Raw genomic sequence first — 24,514 nt, forward strand, 5'->3', positions numbered from 1 at the left:
GGGTCTCATTATACAGCCCCGACTGGCCTGGAACTCAAAGTGTAGACCAGGTTGGCCTTGAACTCCTAGATACCTGCCTGCCTCTGCCTCCTGAGTGCTGGAATCAGAGGCACGCACCACCATACCCAGCTCTCCACTTGGAATTTTAGATCTCAGAGAAGCATGGCTGACTGTGCAGGAATGCAGAAGAGAAGATGAGAATTGAGAAAGAAAAGGAAGCAATTGAGAGGGGCCGATCATAACCAGCCACAGCCACACAGAGCTGGGAACCATGTCCCCCCACATCAGCTTTGTGGCTCTCCACCTCCTGTTTCCTCATCTGGAATCTTTTTCCCTTTTGTTTTTCTTCTTTTCCTTCTCCTCCATACACTCCTTTTCCAGGGTCTTCCTGTATACTGCTGGCTAGTCTGGAACTTGACATCTTCCTTAGCCTCTGAACTGCTGGGATTACAGGTCGGTGCCACTGTACCTGCCTCTCTGATTGTCTCTGGACTGTCATCTTCACCCTCTTTATATGCATGGCCCCACGGTATTCAGTACATGATATTGCGCACTATCACCACCATCCATCTCCAGGCCTTTTCATCTTGCAAAAGTGAACCCTCTCACCTATTAAACAGCCCTCCTTCGATCTCCCCATCAGCACCTGGCAACCACCCCTCTACTTTCTATCTCTGTACTTCTGACTAATACGTGGAATCATACAGCCCTGTAACTCAATTATTTCACTTAGTACTGTTAGTTATTTAGCTGCGTTGTGTTCTTACCCTGCAAGGAAACGTCACGAAACACGACAGAATCCGCTTAGAAGAGTTTATTAGAAATACAGGGATAGAGAGTGCGCAGGCCTGTGGGAGAGACAGTGCGTGGAGAAGAGGAGAGGAGAGAAGAAGAAGAAGAGAGAACCAGGGAATATGGCACTCCGCTTTAAAAACTGGCTGGGGGCGTGGCCAGGTCACGTCACTACTCCACGCATGTGCGTAGATCACATGGTCATGTTGCGCGCTTACGTAGCCATGTAACGTCACGGATTCTGGTCACTCGAGATGCCTTGGCCGAAACTTGCTAGGCGGAGGTGTCCGGCCTGAACGGAATTGGCTAGGCGGAAGTGTCTGCCTGGTAAATGCGACCGTGGGGGGGGGGGAGGCGTGTTGTGAACCCTTCAAGTACCATGGCCTCAGGTCTTAGCTATTTTGTATCATGTGCCAGAACTTTCTTAAAGCTGAATAATAGCCTATTGCATTGGTTCTCATTCTGTGGGTTGTGACCCCTTTGAGGCCGAGCAACCCTTTCCACAGGAATCGCATAACAGATATCCTGTATACCAGATATTTGCATTACGGTTCATAACAGTAGCAAAATTATAGTTATGATGTAGCAACAAAAATAATGTTATGGTTGGGGGTCACCATAACATGAGGAACTGTATTAAAGGGTTGCACTGTTAGGAAGGTTGAGAAGCACTGCTCTATTGTAAAGTATACATCATATTGTCCTTACTCATCTACTGATGGGCAGTTGGGTTGTTTCCATGAAATTGTGGAAGCAAGCACCTGTGTGAACAACGCTGCTATGAACGCTAGTGGACAAATGCTTCAAGACCCCACTTTGAAATAGTCAAGGCACACACCTACAAACAGCATGTCATCATCATATAGCCGTCTATTTTTAATTTTTGAGAACTGCTAAGTTGTCTTCCTCAGTGGCTATACTGCTTATATTCCCACTGTCAGGCCACACAGGTTTCCATTTCTCCAAACTCTCATTAATTCTTCTTTTCCATTTTTTTTTTCAAGACAGGGTTTCTCTGTGTAGCATTGTGCCTCTCCTGGAACTCACTTGGTAGCCCAGGCTGGCCTCGAACTCACAGAGATCCGCCTGGCTGGATTAAAGCTGGGATTAAAGGCGTGTGCCACCACTGCCCGGCTTCCATTGTTTTGATAGCAGTGTTCTTATAGGTAATCAGGTGGTAGCTCATTGGTGTTCTTGTTTTTGTTACTGGAAACAGGATCTCACTAAATAGCTCTGGCTAGCCTGCATTTACTACGTAGTCTAGCCTCTAATTCACAGATCTGCCTGCCTCTGCCTCCCCAGTGCTCAGTTTAAAGGCCTGTGCCACCCTGTCTACTCTTCTCATAGGGGTTTTGACCTGGATTTCCTGAATGATTAGTGACACTGAGTATATTTTCATATGCTTGTTGGTCATTTTTATATCTTCTTTGAAGAAATTCAAATCCTTTGACTACTTTTGAATAAGAACACTTGTATTTTTGTTATTGAGTTAAGGAATTCTTTGTATGTTCAGCATATTTATCCTTTGTCACATTTGTGATTCACAAATATGTGATGACTAAAAAATTCCATTTCATGCTAGGCATCCATCTTTGTACCCATTAGCTATTAGTCTCTGACTCTAGTCCTGGAAGATAAGTTCCCAATAATCCCGACTCAGTGACCCTTACCCAGAAATGTACAGCCAGGACCATCTACGTGTTATGATATGACTAACTGCTTTTTGGTTTCTGTAACATGCTTATGCCCAGCCAAGGACTATTTTGAGGTCACCTTGACTAACGAATCTTGGCAGAACCAAATAGCTCCTGGCTTGCTTGTGCAGATACTCAAGATCTCCTGTAGCTTTTGCCTTTACAAACCCTTCCCTCCACAGGCGGTGGTGGCACATACCTTTAATCCCAGGTTGTGGGAAGCAGAGGCAGGGAGATCTCCGAGTTCAAGGCCATCCTGGTCTACAGAGCAAGTTCCAGGACAGCCAGGGCTACACAGAGAAACTCTATTTCAAAAAACCAAAGCACGTACAAAACAACAACACCCCCCCCCAAAAAAAAACCCCTTTCCCTTACCCCTCTGCTCACAGCAATCTCCAGTTTGGCTCAGGGATTATTGTTCTGATAACAGTAATCAATACATCTTTTAATTATTATTATTTATTTGTTTGTTTTTTGAGTCAGGGCTTCTCTGTGTAACAGCCCTCCCTGACTGTTCTGGTACTTGCTCTGCAGACCAGGCTGGCCTCAAACTCATAGAGATCTGCCTGCCTCTGCCTTCCCAGTGCCTGGTTTGAAGGTGTGCACCACCATGCACAGCTAAATCTTTTACTTGTAATTGGATTGAGTCTCTAGTCTTTTCCCAGGGCCCAGGAACTCCATAACAAAGACATCCTCTCATTCTGTGTTGTCTTTTTTATGTGTTTGATATTGTCTTTAAAATTATTCTTTAGATTTACTTGTTTTTGTTTTATGTGCATGAGTGTTTTGTCTGCATGTATATATGTGTGTCATGTGTGTGCCTGGTCTGAGAGCAGAAGAGGATGTTGGATCCCCTGAAACTGGAGTTACAGGTGGTTGTACGCTGCTGTGTGGGTGCTGGGAACTGAACCCAGACACTCTGCAAAAGCAAGTTCTCAAATACTGAGCCATCTCTTTAGCCTCTCCACGTATTATTTCTTCTTTAATTTCTCTCAGAAGTGTTTTGAAGTTTTCATTGTATAGGTTGTTTAATTTCAAGCATATAACTTCTTTGTTTGTTTGTTTGTTTTGCTATTGAAATAGAACTAATCTCCCCATTTTCTTTTCAGGTTCATCATTTGGTTTCTGCTGCTGAGATAAACCACTGACCAACCTCAGTGTGAGGAGGAAAGGGTTTATTTGGTTTACAGGCTGTAGTCCACCATTTTCAGAAACCTGGGGGCAGGAACTGCAGCAGAGACCGTGGAGGAACACCGCTCTCTGGTGTGCTCACTGGCACGTGATCAGCTACATTTCTTGCGTAGCTAAGGGTTGGACTGCCCACAGTGGGCTGGACCCTCCCACATCAGTCATTAACCAACATGCCCACAGGCCAATCTGATGGAGACAATGCCTCAGCTGAGATTCCCTCCTCTTAAGTATGTCTAGGATTCTGTCAAATTGAAGAAAACTAACTAGAACAATGTGCAAGTCATTTCTTTCAGTGGAAACTTTAAGGTTTTCCTATATAAAATCATCAGTAAACAGAGACAATTTTACTTCTTTTCCAACTGAGATAATTCCCAACAAAAGAAATAGCTCCCACCTCAAAGCAACAAAAGAGTTTGTTCTGGAGCCAAATATTGAGTGACCATGGCCGTAGGAACACATATTTAAATGTCCCCAAATTCCATGTTCCAACATGGTAACAGTTTGATGAAATTTTTACAGTAACAAACCAAAGACAGTCATAAGTCATGGTGTTTTTCAAATATATTGGTGGAGACTTAAAGAAGGAAGATTAAAACGAAGTAGGGGAGGGAATCTTGGTCATGGGCCTCACATGCTGTCTGATGACATCATTAGCTTTTTTTTGTGGAAACTGGGGTTTTGTTAAGTTAATACATTCTAAAGGTTTTATCTGTTAGTTACAGAAGGTTAGATTAGATACAGAGGTGGGCAAGGAATGTCTGTCAAGAGGGCTAAAAGTAGCCCAAGATAAACTGTAATTAGGTTCCGGACCTGCAACATTCCAACCTCTGAACAATCATGGAAACTCTAATTGTCAATCAACCTTATACAAGGTTCAGAAGGCTCAGCAGAAGGTACAGTTTCTTTCTAGAACTTTCCTTCACAATCTTTTATTTATTTTTCTTATCTAATTGCTCTGACTAGTATATATATATTTGTCTTTTGTTTTGCGAGACAGGGTTTCCTTGTGCAGTCCCAGCCATCCTGGATCTCACTCTGTAGACCAGGCTGGCCTCAAACTCAGAGATCCCCCTGCCTCTGCCTCTCAAGTGCTGGGATTAGAGGCATGTGCCACCACTGCCAGGCTGTTTTTAATTTTTTATCATTATTTATTTTATTATGTGTTTGTTTGTTTATTTTGTGGTATAGGGGAGGACACATGGATAGGATCTTATTGTGTAGCCCTGAACTCACAGAGATCTGCCTGTCTCTGCCTCCAGAAGACTGGATTTAAAGATCTGTGGCAGCATGCTTGACTTTTAAAAAAAATATTTATTTGTTTGTTTGTTTGTTTGTTTAGTGTGTGTGTGTGTGTGTGTGTGTGTGTGTGTGTGTGTGTGTGTCTGCCATGTGTGCAGATGCTTGCAAAGGCCAGAAGAGCTGATCCCCTAGAGCTGAAGTTATGAGCTATTTGATGTGGTTGCTAGGAATCGAACTCCAGTCCTCTGGTAGACCAGCAGGCCCTCTTGTCTCCCCAGCTCCTTGTTTTTTTTTGTTTTGCTTTGCCTTTTTTAAAAAATGATCTTTGAATTTTTCAGATGCCATTTTTCTGTATCAAATGAGATCATGTAGTTCTCGAACCTCAATTGTGTTAACATGGTATATTACTTGATTTTCACAAGCTGCTTGCATTCCATGAATGCCTCCTAGTTGCTCATAGTGTGTAATCCTTTCAGTGTTCTGTACTCAGTTAGCTGATGTTTTTGAGGTGTTTTGGGTATCAAGGTTCATACGGGGCTGTATTATTCAGGGTTCCCCAGAGAAAAAAGAATCAACAGGACAAATACAGACTGAGAATGAACTTGTCAGACATAAATAAACTACTCGATATGGTCTGGATAATCTAACAATGGTGGTCTCACACTGAACACGCTAAGAATCCAGACGTTGCTCAGTCAAGGAGACTGAATGGCTCAACAGAATGAGTCTGGCACCGGAGCCTTGGAGCATTCCTGCAGACGTGCTGGCCTCCAGTTAGGTTGGAAGCCTGAGGAAGCTGATTCTAATCTCAGTGAAAGAATGAGGCAGCAGTCGAAGCGAGATAGAGAAAGCTGCCAATCAGAGCAAAGACAAGCCGGTAGAAAGCCAAGCTCTCCTCCTCCAGTGCGCGAGTGGTCCACTCAAGGGCAGCCCTCCTCCTCCAGTGCCCGAGTGGTCCACTCAAGGGCAGCCCTTGTCCTCCAGTGTACGAGTGGTCCAATCAAGGGCAGCGATGGGTTCCCTGGGTTCTTCACTTTCACTTTTCTCCAATGTTATTTTCCTCCTCACCTTTAGAGTTGATAATTTCATTGTCATTTCAGGCTGACCGACCCTTCTGCCGGCTCACACGTGTTCTTCCCTCTAGTGGACTTCTCAGTTGATTACTGCTCATTTCAACACTAGGAATTTTGCAACACTTTTCTTATTTAAAATTAAAAGAAATATATTTGTTTTATGTGTATGGATGTTCTGCCTGTATGCATACCTGTGCGCCGTGTGTCCCTGGTGTCCTGAGAGCAGAGGCGAGGAGAAGGCACCAGATGCCCTGGAACTGGAGTTATACATGATTGTGAACCACATGCGAATTACGGGAATCGAAACTGGAACTCTGGAAGACAATCCAGTGTTCACTGGGCCGTCTCTCCTGCTCCTTTTCCTAGTTATTTTTAAAGCTTTGTCCTGTTTCATTTCCTATGTCTATGATAAAAGGGCTCTGGCAAAAGCAACTTGAGGGAGAAAGAGTTTATTTCCGGTTCACAATCCGTGGTTGCAAGTCAAGGTGGCAAGAACTTCAAGCAGGGAGTCACATTGAGCGCATAGTTAAGAGCAGAGAGCGAGGAACTAGTATGCCCCTGCCACCGTTCAGCTCAACGTCTCCATTCTTCTCCAACCCAGAATTCTGTCTGAGGAAAGGGTGCCTTTTCTTAGATCACTCTAACTTGTGACCAAAAAAAAAAAAAAAAAAAAAAAGAAAAGAAAAGGGAAAAAAACCCGATCGGTATACACAATCTTTCTAGAATATTTCCTGAGGACTCTTATTTAAAAAGGCAAACAATCTTTATTGCAGAAATTTTCACTCTTAAACATCTCTAAAGACAATGACATGATGGATCCTTGTGCATCCATAAGACAGAGCCAACAGTTACCAGCTCCTTCAACTTGAATTCTATCTTGTGGTTTCCTGACTATCTCTTTCTGAGCTTTTTTTTTCATTCCTGCCTTCAAATAATGATTTTCAGATCTCCATGTTCCACCTCCATGACGTTCCTCTGCATATTTAACCAAATTAGCAGGCACTCCTTTTATCTTATCAACATTATATACATACATATATGACTACACATATGCAATGGGAGGTGTATGTGAGTGCAGTGCCTGCCGAGGCCAGAAGGGGGCATCAGATCCTCTGGGGTAGGAGTTACAGGTGGCGTACTCAGTCTAGGACTGCACTTTGAGATAGCAACAGAAGCTGTGTCTGAGCTATCGGATGCACAGGATTTTTCCATTTCAGTTTGATGAAAAGGAGTCTAGTGAAGGCAGCTGGCATGGCTGGCCAGCATAACAGGAGAGCATCTCCAGTCTCAGCAAGATTTATGGGAGAGGTCTTATTCAGGAATGTGGTCTCCAGCTTTACTAGTGTTTTAACACACATAGACCTGATGGGATTTTAAGGGCTGATGAAGATCAGTTATTAACTTTTAATATGAAACATAATCATGGCCGGGTGGTGTTGCCACATGCCTTTAATCCCAACACTCAGGAGGCAGAGGATCTCTGTAAATTCAAGGCCAGCCTGGTCTACAAAGCAGGTTCCACGACAGCCAGGACTGTTAGACAGAAAAACCCTGTCTCTAAAAACAAACAAAACAATACCCAGAAACCCCACAAAACAACAACAACAAAAAAAAAAAAGGCGGGGGGGGGGGGGGGGGGGGGGGGGGGGAAGAAAAGAAGAGAAACATAACCACAAGCAGGCTTGAATCCATGATAGCTGGCTAGCACATTTTCTGTTTAGGGGGAACTCCCCCCCCCCCATTTTTTAGTTTATTTAAGATCACCTCCTTACAATTTCCAAAGAGAAAATACAAAAGAGACAGACTTGGTTTCAAACACACAAACAGTGGCTGGAGTCAAAAGCGTTTGCTGACGGCACTGTCACAAGATGTCAGTGCACTCCAGGGCACGTCAGTATTCCTGAGGAATAAATATGATGGCTCAGCGGTTAAGAGTACTGGCTGTTCTTCCAGGGGTCCTGAGTTCAATTCCCAGCAACCACATGGTGGCTCACAACCATCTGTAATGAGATCTGGTGCCCTCTTCTGGCAGGCAGGTAGAACACTGTATACATAGTAAATAAATCTTAAAACAACAACAAAAAAACATGATTTCTCTTTCCTATGAGGAAACTTTTTTTTTTTCAAGATAGGGTTTCTCTGTAGCTTTGGAGCCTGTCCTGGAACCCATTTTGTAGACCAGGTTGGCCTCGAACTCACAGAGATCTTCCTGTCTCTGCCTCCCGAGTGCTGGGATTAAAGGCAGGTGCCACCACTGCCCAGGGTTTAAGGGGAAACTTTTTATGTGCATTATAACGAGGAGGTATTTGTGGAGAGCAAGGTCTAAAACAGCGAGTCTTTGATATGGCAGCATTGTTACTCTCTGAGGATAGCAACGGAAGGGGCATTTAGAACTTCTGTGTATGAGGAGGCTTTAAAAATTGTAAATACATGTATTTATTTATGGAGGGAGAGAGTGTGTGTGTTATAGGGGTCAGGAGATGACTTGTAGGAGCTGGCACCCTCCTTTCACCCTGTGGGTCCTAGGTGGTCAAAGTCAAGTGTTTTGCTTGAAGGCAAGCCCCCTAACCCACAGCCCTCTCAATAATCTAGTATGCAGTGTTTTCCTGTAGTACATGTAACTAGAGAAGGCACAGTCAGTATTACAACTCAATAAAAGTGTAAATCCTGATGCTTTCATAATTAAAAATTTGAGAAATAACGCGCAACACCCCCCCCCCCCCCCCCCCCCCCCCCCCCCCCCCCGCCGACACACACAAACACACAGCTGCTGGTGCAGCTTAGAAGGTAGGAAGGAATCTACAAATCACTCTCCAGAGGATGGAAGATTTTTTTCCTGGTTTTTGTATTTTTTAATTTATTGTATGTGTATGAGGGTTTTGCTCTTGTGTGTGTCTAGGTATCATGTGTGTCCTGAACTGCAGTTCAGGATGGTTGTGAGCTCTCATGTGGGTGCTGGGTATTGAACCTGGGTTTCTACAAGGACAACAGTGTTCTCAACTGCTGTGTCCTCTCTCCAGCCCTCCTTTCATTTGAATTTATTACTCTCAACTGTCTTGAATGTCAGTCAGTAAAGAAGTCACAGAGAAGAGAATGTAAAAAATTGCATGTTAATTTTTACTGTGTATCAGAATCATGTGGAGAGATTTTACAAATCTCAGTGCAATTAAACCAAAACCCATGAAGTCAGGAATCAGATTATTTGTTTATTTTTTTAAGATTTATTTATTTATTATGTATACAGTGCTCTGTCTGCATGTATGCCTGCATGCTAGAAAAGGGCACCAAGTCTCATTACAGATTGTTGTGAGCCACCATGTGGTTGCTGGGAATTGAACTCAGGACCTCTGGAAGAGCAGCCAGATGCTCTTAACCCCTGAGCCATCTCTTCAACCCCCATTTGTTTATTTTATATATATAAAGTTATATATATATATATATCAACTATTACATGATTCCAGTAGGTAGGTTTGGGCTAAAAACTGTTCATCCAAGTGAGAATCTTGCTCTTGACATTCAATGGAAAAGAAGACCGACATGAACTTTGTGCAATTACTGCAAACCATACGTATACGTCAAACAAGGAAACCATATGCAAGTTTTGTTCTTGACTCCATTCCCTCCACCCCAAACAAAAGAAGAAAAAAAAAAACCCTAGGCATAGTGTGGTGCTGCATACCACACCCAGCACCCAGAAGGCAGAGGCTTGTGGATCTCTGTGAGTTTGAGGCCAGCCTGGGCTATAAGCCAGCTGGTTAGTGATACATAGTGAGACCTTCTCTCAACAAACAAAACCCTAACAAACGAAACACAGCAGGACAGTAATTTACAGCCTTTCTCTAGCTCTTCCTTTGTGACATTTTTATTATGTTACAGCGCTTCGACTCACTTGACTTTTGAGGGCTTTTTTTTTTTTTAATTTGAAGTAAGACCATACCATTTTCAGAGCATACCCCCACATTCTACCCATCTACCCTTGCCTCAGTGAAAGTCTGTTTCTCTGGATTTTCTTTCCTCATTCTCTGAATTTTAATCTATGGGTTTAGTCTTTGAGTTAACTGAGAAGCCTTTTTATTCTGTGAAGTAAGCACATTCCTTTATAACCACAGGCATCCACTTCTCATTGGATTTCTGACAATCACAACATTGGCATGCAGGTAAAAGAGAACTCAATTTGCTTTTCCCGTCACACCTCTGGTTACCTCAGGGAACCCCACTTCAGTGGAAAAGGAATAAGGACAATTTCTGCCATGCTTCCCATGCCCACACCTCTCCCAGCGTTCTACAGTGATCTGTGTTCCTCTGAACACAGACGAGCTCTACAGAGCTTGGCTCTGCCTTCCAGACTGCCGCGCAGTTGCTGGGAAAATCGGGTCAACAGACAGGGCAGAGGCATTCATTCCTGTTGTTCAGAACAGCACTTGGGGAGGTCTGTTCTGCAGCCTGAGGAACTTAGGTGAAGCAGCCTGCAGGGCGGAGTGAGTTGAGCACACTAAACTGGAAAATTAAGACTTCCTCCTTCATTCCACACACAAGGACCACTCCAAGCATGTAATAAATATTTAACAAAATTGAATCTTCTCTGCCATGTCTAAAAAGGAGTTAGAAAAGTTTCAAAGTTTCAAAATTGCTCTGCTTTCCCCCCTCATGCATAATACCATAAATAAGCAGATTATACCTTTAAGATAGTAAAGAATGGGAGAAAAGAGATATAAACCTCATGTGGTTTGTTCCACTGTTTCTCTTTTTAGCTGGCTGCTGGGCAAACTATTCTATGACACATGGAAATGAAAAGACAGTCTAGTCTACTTTGGCCTTGAATGACTTGGGTCCCAGAACCCTGACTAGGGTCTATGAGGGAATTAAGACACTAAAGAAATGACAGACACGTGGACACAGAAAAGTTGGGATTGGGTGGTCTGGGCGCTCAAATGGAGACACTAGAGTAACCCAGAAGAGTAGCACGTTCATTGAATTACAATTGAACAGGGAGATGGGGTTGTCATATACGGCTGAACAAGGAAGAGGGTTATTAAAGATAAACAAGAAGGCAAGATAGTCACATACAGCATAATCAAAAGGCAGTTTGGCTAGTCTCAATGGGAGCATCTCTAAGGGGAAGCAGTCTCCAGGCCATAAATAGCCAGAGGGAGAAAGCTATGGTGGACATTTTCTGCATACCCTATCGTCACTTGCACACAGACCACAGGAAGGCTTTGCCAACCCTTTGAGCCTCACCCAGGAAGGCTTTGTCATTTCCATGGGGTGGAGGCATTGGAGTTCTGGACATTGCCATGCCCATGTCAACAACACACATCCCCTAGGGACTTCTCTCATTGTCTACACTAGTCCTTTGGCACTAAAATACAGTGATTTCAAGTCAAGTTCAAGGAAAGAGTGTAAGCTGTTAGTTGGACAGCCATGTGATTAACAATATTGACAATGATTAAAAACCACAATTTACATTAAAATTAGACAAATAGTTCATCTTACAAAGAGTTGCTTGGGTTCAGAATGGCAATGATCTAAGGACAGCCCATGCCACCCGCAGTGACGTGATGCAATAAGGCTTATGTCTGCTGCAGGAAGAGAAAAGCCCACGAGAAGGGAGGAGGGACGAGCAGCATGCCAGCTGAAGGGCATGTGCCGCCCTCAATATCCATCCAGCTGTGTGCATGGGCAGGGTCCCACCCTCAGCTCTCCTCTGCAGGACAGAGGGCAGGAAGCCCACTCCCTCCACAGGGCATGCGCTTGCAGCTGGGCTAGGCATGTCAGCAGTACAAGTGGAAGTCTGTGGGTATGGGAGGAGTCCTTACAAGTGGGATAGCTTCTACCCGGGGCTCAGGCGCCTGGTAGACCTATCTAACACAGCAGCTGGCCAGGAAGGAAATGGGCAAAGAAAAAGATCAATTTCGTGATGTTGCTGTCAGTTTGGCACGAGGGAGAAAAGAGAGCAAAGTGGGAAGGAGAGCCTGGGCTGGGTGAGGATGGGTGATGTGGGGGGAACGGGAGTTCAGTGGGTTCCCGAGGGACCCTGGCACATCTTTGGGATCAGTGTCAGAACCTTGCCTGCCCTGAGGTATGGTTAGCTGGGAGAGGCATGGAGGAGAAGTTGGCCCCAGAAATGCAGCCTAGGACCTCCTGCCCTGTGGGCCAAGCCCACCTCCCTGGCTGGCCAAGACTCTAAGCTGTTTCTGCTTCTAAGTGGTTTTTCAGGGGAATAGACCCCAGGGACCTTGGGTAGGAGTTTTTGGCACCCAGCGGCCCTCTAGTGGAACCACATGATTGGTCAATACTGGGCCTTGCCCTTGGAGACCCAGTCCAGTCAGGGCCTGCCATGAGAAAGAAGCTGCCGGCCAGATGCCTGGCAAGGGCAGAAGAGGCTTCTCATGCCTCAGGGACAGAGGAGAGGCAAAGCAGGCAGGCACAGACCCAGTTCCACTCTTACAGGTAGCTGGAAGTGACGAAGGAATGGGGTCCACGTACTCGGCTCAGGTGGATCATTGCATGGTCATAGGCCCCCTGTACCGACTTGTGGATGCTGGTCTTCCAACATCTTGAGTTTGTCCACGGTGTCCTCCACACCCAGAGGCAAGACTTTGTCCCTTGGAAGCCACTGCTAGGTGCGTTTGTTGTCAAAGAAGAAGACAAGGAAGAGCTTCTCTCCAGCCTCTGCCTGCTTCTTTCTGCTCGCCCAGCTTCAGTACGTCCAGTGGAGGGACAGGGATGGGGACACCATGCTGTGCAGGAGGACCTCCTGGGGCATCTTGGGATCGATGATCAAGGCAGGGTAGGAGGGGTAGCCTCGGCACTTGGCCCAAACCAGCTCCACCAGCTCCAGGTCTCCGCGGTCTTCAGGAGGCTTCTGCCTGAGCCACTGTGGTCCGAGTCTCCATAACACCTTCCAGGAAGGGCACTCGTGACAGGGCTAGCTTCCCACAGCTGCTGCCTTTAGGAGGTGTCAGACCACTGCACACAGAAGAGGGTGGAAGTGAGCAGTTTTAATTGTAACAAGCCCCCTCCTGCTTTTCCATCTCTAAAGGCATGGAGCTACAGAGGAAAAGACAGTGTCTCCATTTCCTCTACAGGCCAATATTCATCCATGGCATATGTGACCAGAAACTCAGTCCATCCTCGAGGAGGGACTGCTTCCCCTACCATGACCTTATATTTAAAGTTCTAAAGACCCCACCAGAAAACCCAACAGACCTGACACAAAATTTTAGTGAAGTAGCAGGACACAAAATTGGTAGCATAGCCAGGCAGCGGTGGCGCATGCCTTGAGAGCTGGGCAGATCTCTGTGAGTTCGAGGCCAGCCTGGTCTACAGAGTGAGATCCAGGACAGAACTACACAGAGAAACCCTCTCTCGAAAAACAAACAAAAATATTGGTAGCGAGTGTGTGTGTGTGTGTGTGTGTGTGTGTGTGTGTGTGTGTGTATGCATAATGAACTTGCTGAGAAGGAAATCAGAAAAAAATCCCATTCACTATAGCTTCAAAAAAACAAATACCCAGTAGGAAATCTAATCAAGAAGGTTGCAGTGTGTGTGTGTGTGTGTGGGTGGGGGGCTGGAGAGATGGCTCAGCAGTTAAGAGCACAGTTAAGAGCTGTTCTTCCAGAGGTCCAAAGTTTAAATCCCAGCAACCACATGGTGGCTCACAACCATACATGCATACAGAACACTGAATACATAATAAATAAATAAATCTTAAAAAAAAAAAGAAGAAGAAGGTTGCAGTGATTTGAAAGAAAAATGTCCCCATAGGTCCGTGTGTTTGATCACTTGGTTCCTAGTTAGCACTGTTTGGAGAAGTTATGTAACTTTGATGGAGGAAGTACGTTACCGGGGCAGCTTTTGCCTCCCTTCCATCCAGTTCATTCCTTCTGCTTCCTGTGTGTGGTCTTCTGGCTTCCTGATCGGCTGCCATGCCTCCCAAACATGATGGACTCCAACCCTTTGGAACCACAGGACAAAATAAAACTCCTTGCCTGTGTTGCTTTCAGGTCACGGTCATTTTGTCACAAGACAAAAGTAACTAATGCAGAGGTGAAAGACCTCTACAATTAAAACGGAAGCAGAAAGTAAAGAAGATTCTAGAAGATGGAAAAGCCTTCCATGGTCACGGATCAGCAGAAGTGATACTGTGAAATGGCTATATTCCTAAAAGTTATCTGTAGATTCAACATAATCTGCATCAAAATTCCAGTAACATTCTTTAGAGAACGAGAAAACAACAACGCTGAAATTCATATGGAAGCCCAAAGGACCCAGAATGGCCAAAGCAACCTTTGTTTGTTTGAGACAGGGTCTCATTATGAAGCCTTGGCTGGTCTGCAGCCCACTGTAGGGCCCTGGCCCTCCCATTTTGAGTAAGCTGCCACCTTGCTTGCCGACTTTGACCAGCTGTCCTCCCTATGCTGATTCCCTGCAGCTTTCCTCCTTACCGAACTCTCACCGGAGGTTCTTTGTTCGCAGATCCTGCATTTGGTGTAAACAGCTCAGATGTAAGCATGTAGAACATTTGGTAGTGAACTTCTGCCCTCCAGGAATCCTCCATTGTGCTGTAAGCCTGTATTTAAGGTTTCCTCCCTCTTTCAATAAACGGCATTGCATTCGGCATTCTGCTGGGGCGAATGACCTGCTGCTTCTTTTCTCTATTTTTTTAATCCACAGCCCCTCACTTGGACATGGTGAACCGGTGGTGGTAGCATGGGCGTTACTGTAACAGCTCGCTGTGTTGATCAGGCTTGCTTCTGCCTCCTGAGTGCTGGGATTAAAGTTATACAACACCACAACTAGCATCCAAAGCCGTCTTAAGCAGAAAGAGCAATACTAGAAATATCACAATATTTGATCTCAAATTATACTCTGTAGCCATGGTAACAAAAACAGACACTGGCATAAAAAAAGACACATAGATCAAAGGGATAGAACAGAGGAGTCAGAAGTAAACCCACACAGCTAACAGCCACCTAATTTTTCACAAGGCTGTCAAAAACATGTATTAGAAAAAAGATGCTCCTTTCAGCATATGGTGTTGGGAAAAGTGAAGATCCAACTGTAAAATGAATTTAGACACTTGTCTCACTCTGCACAAAAATCAACTCAAATGGACCGAAGACCTGCAACTGAAAGTTCTAGAGGATAACAGAGCCAAGGATTTCCAAAACAGGATTCCAACAAGATAGGGAAAAGCAATAGTTAAGAGAGTGAGATTAAAATCTTTGCCAAATATATTCAGGGGACCAATATTAGGAGGTATAAAGAACTACAAGCATCAAATATGAAAACGACGGGATGAACTGGGTGGTGGCAGCGGCAGCGCATGCCTTCAGTCCCAGATCTTGGGAGGCAGAGGCAGGTGGATCTCTGAGTTTGAGGCCAGCCTGGTCTACAGAATAAGCTCTAGGACAGCCAGGGCTACACAGAGAAATTCTGTCTCAAAAATAAATAAATAAATAAAAAATAAAGAAACAAAAATTAAAAGAAGAAAGGGATGGGATGTAGCTCAGTTGTCTGGTTAAGGTTGGCTATGGTGGCATTGTAAGGCCAGTACTGGGAAGAAGAGGACCAGAAGTTCAAGGCTATCACTGGCTATAAAGCAAGTTCAAGGCCAGCTTGCGCTACATGGGACTCTGTCTCAACAACAACCACCAAACAAACCACATCACCAAAAAACCCAAATCATATTACCAATAAATAGGCTAATGAATTGGACAGGATGAAATACAAATGTCCAAAAAATACTTTAAAAGGTAGTAAATGTTATTAGTCATCAACAAAACAAAAAACAAACAAAAACAAAAAAGCAAAAACAGGGCCGGGCGGTGGTGGTGCACACTTTTAATCCCAGTACTTGGGAGGCAGAGCCAGGCGGATCTCTGTGAGTTTGAGGCCAGCCTGGGCTACCAAATGAGTTCCAGGAAAGGCACAAAGCTACACAGAGAAACCCTGTCTCAGAAAAACAAACACACACACACACACACACACACACACACACACACACACACACAAAACACGCTGTCAGAATGGCTATCATCAAGAAAAGAAATTAAAATTGTAAGTTCAAGGACAGCCTGATCTGCATACCCAGTTCTAGGCCAGCCAAGGCTACGTAGCAAGGACCCTGTCTAAAAAAGGAAAAAACAGGCTGGGCAGTGGTGGCACATGCCTTTAATCCCAGAGCTTGGGAGGCAGAGCCAGGCAGATCTCTCTGAGTTCGAGGCCAGCCTGGGCTACAGAGCGAGATCCAGGACAGGCTCCAAAAATACACAGAGAAACCCTGTCTTGAAAAACCAAAAAAAAAAAAAAAAAAAAGAAAAAAAAAAGAAAAAGAAAACAAATGACAACAAAGACTGAGAATGTCAGGGAGAAAAAAGCACTCTGCACTGTGATTGGAGATGTAACTGGTACAGTCACTATGGAAGCTAGTGTGGAAGTCTCTCAGAAAACTACTCTGTGACCTGTTGCACTATTTGAGTACACCCAAAGGGTTCTAAGTTCACATACCAGAAAGAACCAGAGAGATCTATTCACACTCATGCTTACAACAGCACTGTTCCTAACAGCTAAAAAGTAGAAATAGTCTAGATGTCCATTAATGGATGAATGGATAAAATAGGTACTAAACACAACGGAATTTTGAAGAGATCTTATTTTATACACGTAGATGTTTTGCTTGCTTGTATGTTTGTGCACAACGTGGAAGTCAGAAGAGGGTGTCAGATCCCTGAACTGGAGTTACATGGACAGTCGTGAGCTGCTAAGTGGGTGCTGGGAACTGGACTCAGTTCCTCTGCAAGAGGAGCCAGTGCTCTTAACTGCTGAGCCACCTCTCCAAGCCCATATACAATGGAATCTTATTCAGTTATGCAGAAAAATGAAACTGACATTTGCAGGAAAATGGATACAACTGTGGATTACGGTAAAGAGAAAAATGAAGGCAAATACCATATTTTTTGTTCATTATGCAGAATCTAGATTTAAATGACTATATATATATATATATATATATATATATATATATATATATATATATATATAAAATAAGGAGAGAGCTTACAGAAGGGGAACAAAGAAAGGATGATGGAATATGTGATATGAAAGCAGAGGGGTGGCTCAGGAAAGCTGGGATGGCAGTGGAGGAGGAGGAGGAAACCAAGTACCATGAAGTATATGTAAGAAAACTCCATAATGAAACCCCTTCATTTGTATGCTAAGGCAAAGCAATTTATTTTTTAAAAAGCAATTAAAAATTACCAAATGTGCCGTAAAACAATTAAAATCTGAGAAAAACAGGCAAAGAAATATGCTCACTTGGTGTGCAGAATCTAAAAGATGGGGAGATTACTCACAACCCACCTTTGCCGAAAGAGGGCCATCATCACAGAATAATCAGTACAGAGAACAGTCAGGGGAATTGGATTTTTTTTTTTTTAAAGGAAGCATATGCTTTCTTCTTGGTGTATGTGTGTGTTGAGACAGGGTCTCATCATGTAGTCCTGGCTGGCCTAGAACCTGTTACATAGACAAGCTGGCTTGGAACTCACAGAGATCTGCCTCCTAGGCATTAGGATTACAGACATGTACCACTGTGCCCAGCTGCTTTCATCTTTTGACTGGGCTAATAGCAATGGACCAAGAGGTGGAAGAAAGGTTGCTTGGAGGGAACTGGCTGATGGCTCAAGACTGGTGGGGCCAGTCTAGTTTATCCTCCATCCAATGTGGACAAGCGAGCCTCACAGAGCTATCACATAGCTTGGCAGGCAGGCTAACTTTAACCCAGTGATGTGCACTGCTTACTCACGGTTCTTTTGTTTGTGGGTTTGTTAATATAGTAGTTTCAATAACTGAGTTCTCAGTGTAATTAAAAAAACTGTCTATACATTCAAGATGACTCAGTGGGTTGAAAAGTATTTGTCAACAAGCCTGATGACCTGAGTTCTATTCCTAGGACCCACAGAATGGGAGGAGAAAACTAACTCCATACTCGAGCCTTTGGACAAACACACATACACAAACATAATTAAATAAATAAATACTTTAAAAATATATTTTGGTGCTCGAGAGATGTTTCCATGCTTAAGAACACTGACTGCTTTTCTAGAGGACCTGGGTTTGAGCCTTAGCACCCAATGGAGGTTCACAACCCTTTCTAAGTCTAGTTCTCGGGATCCAAATACCCCTTTCAGGCTTCTGGAGGCACTGAACACACATGGTGCACAGACGTACATGTAGGCAAAACATCTATACACATAAATTAACTAAAATAAAAAAAGAACTGATCATACTATGTTGATGTAACCAATTTCTTATTATTTCTTATTAAAATAAGAAACAGAACCAATGTAAAAGAGAAAGCTGAGAGGTCAGAGCTCAGAGCTAAAATCTTACCTCCTGCAGTGCTCCTAGCTTCCCCAAAGAGAGCTACTTCCTGTGTGTCTGTCTTTAAATAGTCTTTCTGTTCTGCCTTCTCATTGGTTGTAAACCCAAACACATGACTGCCTCTTCACTGCCTGTAAGTACTGCCCTCCAGGTCTTAAAGGCATATGTCTCCAATGCTGGCTGTATCCCTGAACATACAGAGATCTACCTAGCTCTTCTACCAAGTGCTGGGATTAAAGGCGTGTGCTGCTGCTGCTGCTGCCGCCGCCGCCGCCGCCGCCGCCGCCGCCACCACCACCACCACCACCACCACCACGTTCTTGCTATGGCTCTAATAGCTCTGACCCCCGGGCAACTTTATTTATTATTAACATACAATGAAAATCACATTTCAGTACAAATAAAATACCACATTTCCCCTAAATAAAATACCACCATAATACTACTCTTATATCCATTATTTATAAATAATTTGCAAATGATGTGTCTTTTAGTTGCTTTGGGAATGGGTATAATTAGTTCCTGAGAAAATGACGGGACCACATAAATTTGTATATCACTTAAATCAATTAGCCCCAATAACTCAAATGTAAGCAATATGGTAATTGCTACTTGTCATCCTCACATACAAACAAGAATACATAAGCTACCTATAACAATATAGAAAATCTTGTAAAAATACTATTTATCTTTTTCTATGACTATAATCGTATCGTACTTTTAGAAGTAAAAAATATCGACTGTCTAGAAATAGTTCTAAGTAGTAACAGAGAATTTTATTTTCAAATTTTGATCAAAGAAAAAGAAAATAAAACAAACAAAAAAATACCCAAGTCAGGAGAGTCACATACACAGAAGACATGAACAGTATTCCAGGAGAGTCACATATACACAGAAGATGTGAACAGTATTCCAGGAGTCCCATATACACAGATGTGAACAGTATTTCAGGAGAGTCACATACACACAGATGTGAACAGTACTCCAGGAGAGTCACATACACACAGAAGACATGAACAGTATTCCAGGAGAGTCACATATACACAGAAGACATGAGCAGTACTCCAGGAGTCCCATATACACAGATGTGAACAGTATTGATTCATTTTAGTTGAGTCCATCCTATTTACACATTTAAAATACAAAAGGCATTCAATTTGTGAAGAAGCTGACTGCACTTAGCACCAGAAGGAACTGTACTTTATCTTTTAATCAAGACTTCAGCATCCTGAACCAGAAAATAAAGTCCATGACATCCACATGGACTATTGCAATCCCTGCATCGCCAACTGAAGGGCGGAGCTACTTGATGCTGCGGACTACCCTCCGGCAGTGGTTTGTTTTCATTTCCTCCAACGCTTGCTCCAGCTGCTGAACCAAATGAAGCAGGGTGGCTGGGTCTGTCTGCAAAAGATGGGTGCTGTGGTCGCCATTCTGATCGAGGTGCAGCTTTATAGTCACTGCTGGTTTAATTTGTTGCCGGAGACTTCTGCTTGCAAGCTTGGAAACACAAAAGGAGTACAGTAACTGTTTAATAATTATGCTGCAAAGATAACTTAAAATTACACTATACTATGTAAAAAAATAAAATTTGAGATGAATTACTAATTTCAAAATAAAAAGCAAACTTTAAAACCTTTGGACAGAAATAATTTGAGAATGTAAATGAACCTTATGGTATGAAAAAATTCCTTAAACAAATTTAGGCCAGCCAATGCTGCATAGTGAGACCCTGTCTCAAAGAGCCAAAATATAAATAAATTCATTCATTCAGTAAATTAAATAAAAAATAAAGCAGAGGTTGGTATTTTTTTTTTAGTCAGACAAGTATTCTAGGCTGTGCACACCATATAGTTTCAGGCACAATGACTCGATTCTGCCCTTGTATTTTAAGGGCAGTCATTAAATGCAAACAAACGTGGCTACACCTACCAAAACTTCACAGAAATAAGTAGCAAGTCAGATGTGGCTTATAGGACACAGTTTGCTGAGTCCTAATTCTGTAATTTAAGGCAGATGGCGGTGGCGCACACCTTTAAACCCAGCACGTGGGAGGCAGAGGCAGGTGATCTCTGAGTTCAAGGCCAGTATGATCTACAGAGAGAGTTCCAGAACAGTTAGGCTACACAGAGAAACCCGGCCCCACCCCCCAAACCCAAATAAATGAATGAATAAAGAAATAAACTTCAATTAAAAGAGCTAAGAAAGGCCGGGCGGTGGTGGCGCACGCCTTTAATCCCAGCACTCGGGAGGCAGAAGCAGGCGGATCTCTGTGAGTTCGAGGCCAGCCTGGGCTACCAAGTGAGTTCCAGGAAAGGCGCAAAGCTACACAAGAGAAACCCTGTCTCGAAAAACCAAAAAAAAAAAAAAAAAAAAAAAAAAAAAAAGAGCTAAGAAAATAGAGTAAAGAGATAATAGTGAGACAAAAATGGCATATCATATAGAAAGGGGAAAAATTATTATAAAGGAATACATTCTTTATACTTCTAAATTCCCACTTTAGTTCTGACTCATCCAAGGATGCCAAATTAATTCTCTTAAATAATTGCTTCAATGTTACATGTTTATTAAGGAATCTACATGGGCTTCCTATTGTCTTCTATGTTACATTTAAACTCTTACCAAGTTCTTTTCACTACCTTACAACCCTACAGATGAGTGTCGCTTCAATCACATGTGTACACAGCTAAAATTGAGTTAAAAGAAAAATCGGCGTCATATCTTAGATGCTGGTTACCTCTGGAAAGGAAAGAAGGAGCAATTACCAGTAAGAGGTAAGAAAGGTGTCTCTGGGGTGCTGGTCATGGTCATGGCCATTTTATGAGTATGTGATTGTGTGATAACTTATTGAGTACAGTGGCTTATACACTTTCCTTTGTGTGTGTTGTGTTTACAGAGAAAAAAAAATTAATACTAAGCATTGCCAAAAACCAGAATACAAACAAATAAACAAAACCTATTTTAAATCATCTTTTTTTTTTTTTTTAAATAATTTCTTAAAAACTTTGCAAATTAGGTTTCTGGGGCGGTTCCATGGGTTAAGGCCCGTGCTGCTGTGCCTCAGAACCTGAGTTCAATCCCTCAGGACAAACTCCCAAAAGTTGTCCTTGACCTCTACACAAGTGCCATACGCTAAATAAATACATGTAGAAAAAAAAATTAAAAACCTCTGCAAACTAAACTTAGAAAATTATATTAAAAATAAAAGGAAATGAGCTATTTGTGAAATGACCCAAAGATGACCATTAAAATATATACATTTTCTCAAACCAGAGCTTGGTTAAGCAAGTAAATAACAGAGCATATAAATAGTTCTTATCATCTATATCAGATTTAAAAACAAAACAAACACACAAACAAAAGCCGTACTTGCACATCAAGCCGCCATTCAAGACTATGGTAACTGGGAAGACGAGGTGCCAACTCATTCAGAATAGTCCTGATCTCCTTTCTGTTGTCCAGGTAAAGCTGAAGCAATAACTTGTTCAGCTCTTCAGAGAATCCCAGAACAAAAACAGAGTCTTGGAAATCCAGTTCAGAAATCTAAAGATAAATTGAGTTCAACAGAACACTGGAATTTATCTTTGTCTAGTAAATACTAAAGCATTTCTAAACACAAAAGTACATTACAGCCTATAATTCACTTCTGTCTATAACATTCCTTACACTTAAAGACAATCATTGCTCACCATTCCAAAATCCAAGTTACTAACACACAAAATAACCTTATTAAAATATAAAAAGAATTAGGATGCCCAATTTTATTTACTATTTTTCCATCAAGCCCAATACAGTTGTTGATCTATAAAGAAATGCAATATTTCATTCTCCCCTCTCCTAGGATACACATATGATGGCGTGTGATACAGAATTAGAGACAATTATAATTTATACTAACAAGAGGTATTCAGATTAGATAATGCCCTTAACACTTACCGTTTAGGTATACTGCACAAATTAGATTATGAGTTACTAATTTATAACAGGTGCCTGTTTGAAAGGATCTGGGTAATATCATACAGTTCTCAGAGCCTTACCATGAGCTTCGAGCTCTCAGTGAGGAGATAAGTTAATCCTTCCACACCATGCTGGATAGTGTCACTACTCACATTAAGTTTTCCTAAGGAAAAAGAAAAGAAAAATGAACAGATTATCCTTTTCTTTAAAAATAAACAGGTTCAATTACCCTTAGTTTTCAAACAGTACAATGAAAGCGAGTTAAGTGGAGATTCCAGTTCCTTCTCAGCCCACCGCACTAACAGTTGCCTTCAATATTTCTCTCCAACCAACCATAACAAAGCACAGACCTGTGAACAGAGACACAAAGTCCCTTCAAGCCAGGCAGAAGAGGAACTCAACAAGTGATGTTCTTATTCACACCACCACCCTCCTCTAGCTTCCGTAAAAGCGGCTTCTAGGTAGCAAATACTAACTGAACACTCGAATGATGTTCTCGGCTAACAGTTCCACTTCTTCAGCACGCATTATTTACTAAGCACCACAGTGTTTTTCATCTGAAAGGCAGGGGGTGCTGTATTCATTTTAAATGTGAAGGCACTTATTTCATACAAGCTTTAAAATCTCAGTTACTTGCAGAGTTTGCGCCCTGATTGACAGCTTTGCAGAATCGGCTGCAATGGGTACAAGACCCTAGGACTTGCAGAGGTCCCTGCCGGGCTGATCGAAAGAGAATGGATAGCACTTTCCAGCTCGACAGGCAGAGCCTGTCTCCTCCCTTTCTTACTGGCGGCGCCTTCGTAGATCTTCGGGTTAGATCCCCGTCTGAGGAACTCCACAGCGATTCTTCCGAACTCGGCCACCACTGCAACGGAAGTCAGCAGGCCGTGAGTGCCGGGCTGTCCCCGGGACTGTCCCCGCCGCAAGCACCCCGCACTCCCTCACCTGCGCTGTCCACTTGCGGTAGGAAGGCCAGATGCTCCTTATGCTCCTCCGACAAGTCGAGCAGCATCTTGGCAGGTCTCCTGACTTCACCGCGCAGCGCCGGCCCCGCCCTCGCCACTTCCTGCCGCTGTGCAGGCAAAAAGAAGCTCCGGCGCCACTGCACTGCCCGTGCCTTAGGTTCCGGTCTCTGGCGGTCCGACGAGCCTTCAATCCCAAGGCTCGCACGGTAAAAGTGGAGGTGGGGCGCCGGCAAGGGGAAGTTGAAGGCACAAGTCTTCCATTCATAAATCATCCTGCAAACGTGTACTGTGTGGGGCTAGAGAGGTGGCTCAATGGTTAAGAGCACTTGTTGCTCTTGCAGAGGACCCAATTCAGTTCCCCGTGTCTCACAACTATCTAGTTGTAGGGGATACAACACCCTCTTCTGAATTCCATGAGCACCATGCACGTACGTGGTGTACATATATACATCATATACTTCTAAGCAAGACCCTTATACACACAAAATATTTTTTTAAGTGTAATACTAGTGCTCAACTCTAGGCTCTATGGCATAGCCTGCTTGTGGAGTGTAGGTTAATAATATCAATAACCATGTTGTTAATCAGTGTCAGGAATGTTTTTTTTTTTATGTTGAACTAACACTTCATAAAAAACTTGTTATGTAGATCTATTACCACTTTCATTAAATATAAGGAAACAATGAAGTGAAGCAACAGAGACTTTGATTACTGGTTTGCACACAACTTTTGTATTTTTTAAAATCTCATTTAGTAGTTTCAATAGCCATGGCTTCCCTTTTAAAAATGAAGAAACCGAAGTCAGAAGATTGTATGTTAAAACTTGAAGGAGATTGTCAGGGGTCTCACCTATCTTCTCTGAGTCACACACCCTTTGCTCACTGGGCTGGATGTTTAAATTTTGCAACATTTAACATATATGTGTTAATATATTATAACATATATATAATAATTATCATTACATGTATATATGATGTATGTGAGTCCAGGTGTGTGAAGGTCAGAGGACAACCTTCGATAATGGTATCTCTTCTTCTACTGTGGTATCACAAGATGGATCTCGGGTCATCAAGCTTGCCATCTCCTTGACAACTATGATGGTTTGGCATGTTTTGGGGGTTGCTGAGGATCAAACCCAGGGTGTCTTTCATGCTAAATATGTACTCTACTACTAATTATATCTTCAGCCCTGTATAAAGTTTTATGTATGGATCTA

General features: G+C 43.0%; 1 protein-coding gene across 1 annotated transcript; it reads right to left on the reverse strand.

The window, feature by feature from the left end:
- Positions 1-19,127: 19,127 nt before the first annotated feature.
- Positions 19,128-23,438, reverse strand: Commd2 (COMM domain containing 2). Its single transcript, XM_006977543.4, has 5 exons — positions 23,279-23,438; positions 23,121-23,198; positions 22,414-22,496; positions 21,746-21,919; positions 19,128-19,876 (listed from the first exon to the last, which is right to left on the reverse strand). The coding sequence occupies exons 1-5, from the start codon at positions 23,343-23,345 to the stop codon at positions 19,679-19,681; spliced, it is 600 nt and encodes a 199-aa protein (XP_006977605.1). The 5' UTR covers positions 23,346-23,438; the 3' UTR covers positions 19,128-19,678.
- Between the last annotated feature and the right edge of the window lie 1,076 nt (positions 23,439-24,514).

This window comes from Peromyscus maniculatus, chromosome 6 (genome assembly GCF_049852395.1).
Source record: "Peromyscus maniculatus bairdii isolate BWxNUB_F1_BW_parent chromosome 6, HU_Pman_BW_mat_3.1, whole genome shotgun sequence".
Taxonomy (NCBI): domain Eukaryota; kingdom Metazoa; phylum Chordata; class Mammalia; order Rodentia; family Cricetidae; genus Peromyscus; species Peromyscus maniculatus.